Raw genomic sequence first — 10,730 nt, 5'->3', positions numbered from 1 at the left:
TAGGGTAACGTGATAGGGTCGGTAGGTCGGCTTTTTTTCCTTTTTGTATCTCCTTGTTTTCTCTCTTAAAATTAGTCGATTTTAAAGGAGCTAGGTTACTTCCCTTAGTCTCGGTATGGTTCGCAAAAAGTGCCAAAAGTAGGTTTTTTTGTTAGAAATGGAAAAAAAAGTTTTAGGGTCGGCGGGAAACAATAGGGTCGGTCGGGTTACCCTAAACCAACCTATATTTGAATTTGGCCAAATGAAATTCCATTCAGCAAAAAGGTGATAAAGTATCACTGTCATGTCAAGTGATCGTAGACTACGTTGTGTTAAATGGGAAAAATAACGGAAATACGATATCAATCAGAAAAGACACGAAACACCAGACAGCTTCTTTCTGCAAAGATACAGAATCACGATCGTCTCGTTTGTAGACATATATACGTATGCTCTCAAAATAGTTTCTAAACAAATATTTGTAAGGGCTATAGTGCCTCCTACTTTGCCGGACCATATAGCTTTCGGCTTTCATGTGGTCGATACATATGAAACCGAAGACGATATGGTCCCCTCGGACGAACAAAACAGCTGGTCTGTCAACAAGCCACCAAACATCTTATAATATTACCCAATATTGACGGACTGTGTGATGATATCTTCTGCTATGGTCTGTTGAGACAGTGATATCAAAATCGAGACCGGAGGTCGAGATTTTGATATCACTGTCGAAACAGACCAATAGCAGAAGATATCATCACACAGTCAGTCAATGTTAGATATATTGCTAATTCTCTGGACATTTTGTATTTACTGTAAAGAAATTACAAAAGTATTTGTCTCAGTTTTGGCTGTTCCATATCCCTCCCTCTGATTATTATGTTCACTCTTTTCTTGTACTTTTCAGTATTTCAAAATGTCTTTTCTTTCAAAAAGTCTTTAGTCACTTGCTCAACTAAATTCTGGGATAATTACATTTTCATATATATTTGTTTGTTTTTAAATTTAGGTGTTTTTGTTTTTGAAGTGGGGAAGCAATAAAGAGGTCGTCGATATCAAAACTGATATCGACGGAAATGTCGTCAACATCACTTTTGTACTGAGCTCAGTTTTGCCCAATTGACCAATGGAAATCCACGTAACATATGAAATAGCAATATACGTAGATATCGATGGTCAACAGACTAGACAAAGCAACAGCAGACATATTGGTTCAGTTATTCTTCAACAGCACGATCTTTTTATATAGATAGAAACCTCACTCAATCAAGGACATTAAAATGCCCCTTTCCGCAATTTTTCTGTTGATTTTTAATAGATAAACGCATGAACAGTTTACGAAGCAAGATACAGGTCTTGTTATCTCTGTATAATTATTGTCATCATGATAGACATGCAAAATGAACTTAAATGACTGAGTTTGTACTATTCATGGGATAACTTTGTAACACTCTTTGCAGTTTCACGCAAAAGTCAAGTGCAATTGCTAATATATATATACCGTAGGTTGACTGACTGACACACATTTCAGGCCATTTTCCAGCCGAGTACCATGTGCAACGGAACATACTCCAGGCACTTACAGAAATGAAGCTTTTGGTTATGGAATTTGTGCAGGTTAGTGGAGAAATTGTTAGATCCGGGTCATACCTGATTAAAATTAACAGAAAGGTATTTAGGATTGACTTTCCTGTGACATTAATGTTGACAGTGGAGTTGCTGCCATGAGCGGTGACCTAGATTGTATATCAACGACAAATCTGAGACAAGAAAAGTTACATTTTACTTTTTTTTGTCTTTTTTTTTTGTACCGCACTTTTACGACAAGCAAGGGCGTTACACGCGATCTTTCTGCGGTGTTTAACCACCGGTCGTCAAGCCGAACCTGCTTTCGTGTGACACTTGAACCTTTCTGGCTGAAACGAAATTTTTTTCATTAACATATTCCATAACTTCACATTCATCGGTATGAAAATAACAGCAAGCCTACTGCTTGGTTTAAGCATAAGTTTATTTTTTAACAAAAGGTACAATCATGACATGTACATACAAAATACACAGGTAACAGCAACAAGCTAGAAGCTAAAAGTGGTGTTCCTGCATGGACATTACAGTGCTTATAGTGCTACTAGTGTCCTTTTTTTTAGACCCCCTTTCTTTGAGAAATTAACCAACCTTGACACTAGATAAACAAATACTTTCTGTCTTTTACGTTGTTTTAAGTGTCTTCCTATGGTACACAATTCGGGAAATGACGGCGATTGGGTAGCCTCTGGTAACGACGGTAATGTCTTTGCAAACAAGATGATCGTGCTTCCTGGGAGGTCAAGAACGAAGCCGTCTGGTGTCACAACAACAATATATCTTGGTTTAGGGAAACCCGACCGACCCTAATTTTTCCCGCCGACCCTAAAACCTTTTTTTCATTTCTCAAAAAAAATCCCCAAAGAACAACCTCTGACACATTTTGCGAACCATACCGAGACTAGAAAAAGCCGACCTACCGACCCTATTTTTGTTGGTCATCTTACCCTAAACCAACATATATATTTTTGTTTGGCCTTATCGCAGAATCGTTTTCTTCCAGGCTAAAGAGGTGTGCCGAAACAGGAATCGCTTTGTTTTTTAGCTCTCAGATAGCCAGCTCTGGCTTACTGACCTACTGAACGACTTGTTTCATTGGGTTCATTGTTGGTAATAAAAGAAGAAGAATCATCTTGCGGATCATTGGACACCTGCATTGATTTCGTATTATTAACCAAGATTGACCCCCTTTTTTCTAAAAAATGAACAACTGCATGAAATTTGTTTTCTGTTCTTTGATATGTAAATCGTCACACATTACTCTATGCTCTGGGCATCACTCCACTTGGATAAATACTAAACATCAACAGTCTAGCTGCCTCCACTGCAACGTTAGAACTGTCTGCTAGCATAATGTTGTCATTGAAACATATGTCAGTCTGCGAGAAAGACGAGATCTTCAATGTGGTTTTTTTCCAAGATAGCCACAGCTTCTTTAACAAGCTTAGGCCATTCAAATTAACTGTGTTTTCGATGAGAAGGCCAAACAAATTAAGGTCAGTAAGTCGATTATTTTTGTTGTTGTTTATTTTCAGTTGCGTTCTTTTGTTTGTTTGTTTGAATGAAGTTTGTCTTTTATTTACAAAAGGGCATGTGGCTTTTTATGGGCCAGAAATCGTGCGAGCTGTGTCCTCTGGAGAATACTAACTTTTGTTCCAGGGTCGGGAGAAAAACATAGGCTCGGTCTGGGAATTGGAAACATTGAATTTTTTTCTTGGCCTTACCTTTTATCGTTCGGGAAACAGATACTGATCAATGTATCACTTGATGCAGGTGAACATCTCCTGTCTAGGGGATCTTTAAGGTGTTGATGAAATAAAAACCAATGTTCTGCAAAAGTCACCTGACGGCTTGCCTGCTGACCGACCCAAATACCATTGCTTGCATACCTACTTGGTTTTTTGTTTGACCTGATTTGCAGTAACGGTGACCTACTAACCTGGTTAGCACTGTATACTCGCAGGCGATTTTTGCTTGCCAGTGGACACGATTAAGAAGGCCTGATGGTCAACTAGGAGCCATAGTGTCTACATGGCTGATTGAAGGACAATTTCAAATGACCTATTTAAAAGTGCATGTCAACAGGCCTGCTGCGCTTGTGTGCGTGAAGGCGACGAACAAGAATGAGCACTCCTGGCCTTGTGACTAACTAGCGGATGACCTACAGACATAATACATATAGATGCCAGTGGCCCACTTACCGTAAAATCCCTAGCAAACGGCCCCCCCTCCCCCCCCCCTCCGCACTGATTTCGGATACAAGTAGGGGGTGGGCGTTTGCTAGGTATACACCCCTTTGCAAGATAAAGTGTCATCACATTTTTACGAGAAAAAACAGTGATACAACATGTGATTTATGCAATTTTAATGAAAAATAAACACACCGTTTGTTTACACAAATAAAGATCAACGTTCTGTGATAGGAAAAAAAGAAGAAGAAAACACCGGCGAACTATCGAACAGTGTGCACAAATCGTAGATAAAGGAGGCCGACTGTCTTAAAACACATTTTTTTTAAAGCAAAAAAGGGGGTGGGCGTTTGCTTGGTAGTGACCCCTCTGCACAACTTTTGGCCAAAAGTGGGGGTGGGCGTTTGCTAGATACTGGGCGTTTGCTAGGGATTTTACGGTATTACTGTCCTGGGGTCTTCAAACGAGAGCTGAATGCGCGCTTCTTGGGTGATAACGCGAGACAACTCATGTGATCTTGCCGCGAGGTGGCGCCAGTTACCAGCCGAAAGAAAGAAGGGGCATAACCTCACCAGAACCGACCATTGTCTGTGTACCGTATACAATGCACGACTTACACACGAACTGTTACCAAACCGATATGCTATTTGGGACCAATGCAAGTTTTGTTTTCCTTTCTCGTGTGATCTTGCCGCGAGGTGGCGCCAGTTACCAGCCGAAAGAAAGAAGGGGCATAACCTCACCAGAACCGCCCATTATCGCTGCACATTAACAAAGTTATCTATATCTTGTTCACAGGAAAGCTGCACCAGAGCTGCCACTTGAGCTTTTTTCAATATGACCTGATGACCTACTACTACACATGATCTACCCTGCCATGTACTTCCGTCATGTTTACAGGCAACTAACATGTTCCGCTAGAAGCAAGGCCGTGCATGGCGCAGCCAGAGCTGGACTAATTCAACGTCAACTTGAATGTTTTGCTCTAGAGTGACCCACTGATCCAACAAAATGATTCAATGACCTAATGTGTAACTGTGCTGTTGACAGACAAGCTGCACTTGGGGAAGGGGATATTTGTACCGCTGGTGTGGGGGTTGATGGTGAAACAAGAGCTGGGCCTGACTTACTGAAGATGCCCCACTGACCCATTTATCACTGTCCAGTCTACAGTCAACTGTACCGTTGACTTACTTATTATGACCCACTGACCCACTTATCACTGTCCTGTTTACAGGCGAGCTGCATGTACCGCTGGAGGTGTGCGGGGCGGTGGTGAAGCGTGAGCTGGACTTCTGGCAGATTGACGAGATGGAGATCAAGGCGTGCTGCTGGCGTCACTACCGCTCCTACATCGAGAACCAGGCTATCCTGGACTCCTTCAACAACTCGCTGCTAAAGGAGAATGTGCACGTGGACTTGGATAACTTGAAGGGCTGGGAGCGGTTTCAGTGGCGTGTGTGGCTCATCTTGGAGTACCCCAGAACATCACGGCTGGCCATGGTGAGTATAGGTCTTCAGTCGACGCTTGTGAAAACGTGGAAGTGTGGTTTTGATTATGGGAATCTTTTAATCGCGGTGAAATTTTCAAACCACACAGTACACCATTTTAGCATGAATGCGTGTGGGTGTGTGTGTGTGTGTGTACGTGTGTGTGTGTGTGTGTGTGTGTGTGTGTGTGTGTGTGTGTGTGTGTGTGTGTGTGTGTTAGTGTGTGTGTGTGTGTGCGTGCGGGGGCACGTGCGTTCGTGCGTGTGTTTGGGATACGTGTATGTGTGTATGTCGTAAATACCCATGTTATGTCTAGTTTCCATTGATTGCGCTGTGCACCCTCTTCCGTTCTCCCTCGTCCGTTTTCTGTCTTCAATTATCAACTTCAAGAAAAACAGAAAACAATCCTACCCCGTCCCCAAAGTTAAAACTGGCCAGAGCTGCAACTCGACCCAGTGACAAGCAGCCGCGCAATTTGTGTCCTCCCGTTCAATACGAATCTAATCACCGAGACGTGATGCTCCGTGCAAAGAAAGCTCTTACTCACTCACGTAAGGACACAAATCTAGCCAGTGAGTCATCCCCATTTTGGCGTACGTTTCCTGCCATTGACTGGAAAGGAGGAGGGTGGGGAAACTGAGAGGGAGAGGGGGTGGTGGTGGTGGAGGAAATCGAGGTTGAGAGAGAGAATCGGGGGAGAAGCAGAGGAAGAACGGGAGAAAACAAATTTTTCACTTATCTGAAAACCTGGGTGGGTGGTTTTTTTTTACAATACAGGACACGTGTCCAACCCGATCAAAGTTTTTGATTCCAAAAGTGAAATAAGCAGAGATGTTGACGTTCGAGACTTGCTTTTGTGAATTTGAGTAGGGAGTGGGGAGGTTGGGGGGTGGGGGGTGTAGGGCGTCGTTTGCAGTTTCCTGGTCCACTGCCACTCAAAACCTTAAACGGGACTAACTGACGTCGTAACTTTTGTAAACGAAAGTCACAAGTCGTGGAAGAATTAGGAGAGTTGAAAGTGGTGGATGTAACTGAAAAGGGGTGGGAGCGTGCCAGAGAGACACAGACAGACAGACAGACAGACAACGGGAGGGACAGAGAGAGGGAGTCGGGCAAAGGGAGAGAAGTATATGCGCGTTGGCTGACATGTGGTGGGAATACACAACGTTTTCTTTCCTTTCTTTCTGAGTCCAAAATATTGATTCAAGGCTAGCTCTTGGCAGTTTAGACAAACTGCAGAGATCGCAACCCTAGCCTGTCATCTCAAAATGAAAACGACAACCACTGTAATGAGCACGAAATCAAACATCGGACAAAAAGAAAGATAAGAACACGACAAAGGAAGGAAGGAAGGAATTGAGACCAAAATCAAGGAATACAAAAGAGAAAGGAAGACCAATGAGAAAGATGAAGGGAGAGAAGAAGAAAAAGATAAAGGGAAGCGAGAAATCTTTTGGCGCTCTGATGTCGACAGGTGACAAAATAATAATAACAATATTTGTGTGGCCATATTATTGATCTTACTGCTCTTGACGAATTATGCCGTATGCGGGTCGGGGCCCTGTCATCGCCACGTTACAATGACGAGGAACAGAACATTTTTACAGCGACATGAAGGATGTGTGTGTGTGGGGGGGGAGGGTGTGGGGGAGGTGTCACAGTGTGTGTGTGTGTGTGTGTTTGTGTGTGTCTGTGTGTGTTTGTGTTTGTGTGTGTCCGTGTGGGTGTGTGTGTGTGTGGGTGGGTGGGTGAGTGTGTGTGTGAGTGTGTATGTGTGTGTGTGTGTGTGGGTGAGTGTGTGTGAGTGTGTATGTGTGTGTGTGTGTGTGTATGTGTGTGAGTGTGTGTGTGTGTGTGTGTGTGTGTGTGTGTGTGTGTGTGTGTGTGTGTGAGAGAGAGAAAGAGAGAGACAGAGACAGAGACACAGACGAAGAGAGACAGAGAGAGAGAGACAGAGAGAGAGAGAGAGAGATAGAGAGAGAAAGAAAGGGGGAGAGTTGGTTTTTGGATTTTAATGTCCCTTCAGCAGATGCTAGCTGCTATTCGAGACCGAAAGGGGGAGAGAGAGAGAGGTATAGAGAGATACAGACACACAGACATACAGAGGGAGTGTCAGAGACAGACCGACAGACCGACAGACCGACAGACAGTGCAAAAAACAAACAATCAAAAAACAATAGTTTATGTAGACAGAGACAGAGGGAGGGACAGTATTGAGCCAACCGCTCATGTAGCGCTGTCATCTTAACGACGTACAAACGACACCCCCTTATAATGAGCAAGGAAAAAACAGCATTAAAAAAACAAAGACAGATGCGGAAGAAGAAATAGAAACCTGGCTGAAAAAAAGGGGTGAGGGGGTGGATAGAACCTTTTTAATTGGATTGAGAAACGGTGCAAAAAAATAAGCAAACAAAAAAAACATGGTTTTTTTGGCTAGCCATACATTTATCCGAAAGGTCATGACATTCTGACAGAATGCAGATGGTAGCCTTATCCTCTCGAGCTAAAAATGGCATTCACTGTCATGAGAAAAACAGGGAGAAGAAAAGAGAGAGAGGGAGAACCAACAAACGAACGAACGAACGAACGAACGAATGATTTATTGAACTAGTTCTTTTGCCCGAAACATACAGAACAAGTAACAGTATACAAACGACATGGAAAACGCATTATGCACTAAAAATGTAGATGTGTAGGCTCTGACTGAGATTTGGTTGGTTATTATTTGTTAGGCAAAAAAAAAAAAGTTGTATGTTTCTGATAACATGGCTACAAAAAAATTAATAGGGTAGGTAGGTAGGGATTTTTATTTTTTTATCTTTTTTTTTTGTGTGTGGTCAGGGTAGAAAATAACTACACAGTGACGCAAAGAGACTGGACTTACTATACAAAGAGAAAGACAACACATTACAAAACAAATGAGACAAAAGGGATGCGGGGTTATCCCCCTTGTGTCGTCTGCCGTCTGTTACTTTCGTTTTGACGCTTTTTTTGTGCTTTTTTTTTTTTTTTTTACAAATGCAATTAAAAAAAAAAGTCTAGGGTCGGCGGAAACAAACTAGGTAGGGTCGGGTGGCCAGAAACATACAACTTTTTGTTGTTGGCCTTATCGTCTATTCAGCTGATTTTGCTATTCGAGACCGATGTAAGTTTGTTTCTTTCCTCAGTTAGCGACCGAGAGACCTTCTTCTTCTTCTTCTTCTGCGTTCGTGGGCTGAAACTCCCACGTACACTCGTGTGGTTTTTTTTGCACGAGTGGAATTTTACGTGTATGACCGTTTTTTACCCCGCCATTTAGGCAGCCATACGCCGTTTTCGGAGGAAGCATGCTGGGTATTTTCGTGTTTCTATAACCCACCGAACTCTGACATGGATTACAGGATCTTTTTCGTGCGCACTTGGTCTTGTGCTTGCGTGTACACACGGGGGTGTTCGGACACCGAGGAGAGTCTGCACACAAAGTTGACTCTGAGAAATAAATCCCTCGCCGAACGTGGGGACGAACTCACGCTGACAGCGGCCAACTGGATACAAATCCAGCGCGCTACCGACTGAGCTACATCCCCGCCCGACCGAGAGACCAATAGACAGACAAACATGCAATCGCGCAGACTCACTGACCTGGGGAGTCAGAGTCGAAGATAAATAAAACGACAAAGATATGCAACCAAATCGATATCAAGCACAGTGCGCACAGACAGGCAGACAAACAGACACGAGAGCGAGTGAAAGTGGCCGAGATACGAACAGACATACGAGTTTTGGACACAGACACACCTAAATACCACAGATATATATATATAAAAAAAATTAAAAAACAATACCATCAGCGTGTTTTCATGTTGATCTTTAACCCTCTGATACACAATTTTCCCCAAGACATGCCAATGAACCTGAGACAAACAGAGTACTCAAACCAGAAGCATTGTGTCCTAAAGAACGGTATTAGTAGGCACAAACACGGTACTTCTTTTCAAGATTCAGAGTGTTTGGTTTCGTAAAGTTTCTTTTTTTCTTGAGGCCGATATCATCTTATGTGACTCCCTCTGTCGCTCTCTCCCCCTTCTCTTCTCACTAACCAATACTGTCTCAATGCAAGTGGAGGTCAACAGACTGTCTCTGTCTATGTATTTCTGTTTATGTGTCTGTCTGTCGTCTTGTCTGTCTGTCTGTCTCTGTTCTCTGTCTGTCTCTGTCTGTCTCTCTGCCTGTCTGTCTTTGTCTGTCTGTCTCTCTGTCTGTCTGTCTCTATATCTGTCTGTCTCTGTGTAACTCTCTATCTCCTCCTCCTCCCCCTTCTCTCCCTCGTCCTCCTCCTCTCTTCCTCCCTATCTTCCTCTCATCAAAACCTAGTTTCCTTGACAAAGTCCACGGCAACAGAAAAGGACTTGATCAAAGGCAGCAATGGTTGGCCGCATTCAGCCGTGAGACCACTAAACCAATTTAGTGCCGCCTTCATTCTTTCCAAAAGCCCTCGCCGGCAGCTAACAAGATTATCTTCTTATGTGTATTCTTGTGCAACTCTTTTTTCTTTCGCCCCCCCCCCCCCCACACTCCCCCACACACTCCCCAACCGCTATACCCACTTTTTTTGTTTTTTTGTTTGTTTGTTGCGCCCTTGGTTTCTACTCTTTCCGTCATCGGCCATCTAGCCTGAAGCTTTTCTGTGTTCTTGCTTCTACCACACCCCCCCCCCCCCCACCCATCACCTCGATCTCTCCCCTCCCCCACAACCCATGTCCAACCACATCAGTGTGCCTCTCTGCTCGCCCATACTCTGCCGCGTTCACTTATTCTTATAATGGCTTTTAAACCACTGATCCAATATATGGCAGTTTGCTTGTTCCGACACATGCATCTTTTAGTTTTAATCTGTCGATCACGCAACGGAACAAAAGTTGTAACCATTTTTGGAGTTAAAATGTCTGAGAAGGACATGAAAATATGTTGCAATAGCGTGGCAAGACCCTGTCCCCGCGTGTGTAATGGTATGCAGATAGACGAAGAAACACCATCTGCATGCCAATATAGGCAGTCTTGTATAATTGCTCTGGAAGTGAGTTTAACAAAAACCAAACACATCCTAAGGCAAGAATTCAGATTTCACCGTCACCTTGGTTTGAACTTGAAGCACAATTATTTTTTTCCCTGTATCTGTTTTTCCTCAACTAAAGGTCCAGAGGTCAGAAAGAGGATTGATGGGGAAAACTTATTAGGGTATGGAATACTTTGCTAATTATTTTGTCTGCTCTTGTGAAAGAACTTTCCACACAATTACTTAAAGTAAGTTCAGACGAATTGGACCTTAAGAAGTTCAAGGAACATTAGCTGTACTGTAATTTAGAAACACCTGCAAGGATTTGCTCAAAACTGCTCCGAAACTATGCCAAATAATTGAAATGATTTTAATCGAGCGGTTTGCTTCTACCACTATCCTGTGTCAGGAGTCCAGACTTCCGTTCGTCATCATATTTTATGTAGTCC

At 43.1% G+C, this 10,730-nt stretch overlaps 1 protein-coding gene across 1 annotated transcript in view; it reads left to right on the top strand.

Annotated features, from left to right (window-relative positions):
• The first annotated feature begins 2,916 nt into the window (after positions 1-2,916).
• Positions 2,917-10,730, top strand: part of LOC138967742 (voltage-gated potassium channel KCNC2-like) — a 35,308-nt gene continuing 27,494 nt past the window's right edge. The window contains exons 1-3 of the mRNA XM_070340397.1: positions 2,917-2,936; positions 4,803-4,855; positions 4,990-5,255. Coding sequence (XP_070196498.1) covers positions 2,917-2,936; positions 4,803-4,855; positions 4,990-5,255 — 339 coding nt within the window. The remainder of the gene's footprint in view (positions 2,937-4,802; positions 4,856-4,989; positions 5,256-10,730) is intronic.

The sequence above is a fragment of the Littorina saxatilis genome, linkage group LG5 (genome assembly GCF_037325665.1).
Source record: "Littorina saxatilis isolate snail1 linkage group LG5, US_GU_Lsax_2.0, whole genome shotgun sequence".
In the NCBI taxonomy this organism is placed as follows: Eukaryota; Metazoa; Mollusca; class Gastropoda; order Littorinimorpha; family Littorinidae; genus Littorina; species Littorina saxatilis.
Note: the sequence above shows the minus strand (reverse complement) of the source record. Positions and strands in the feature narration are given on the sequence as shown.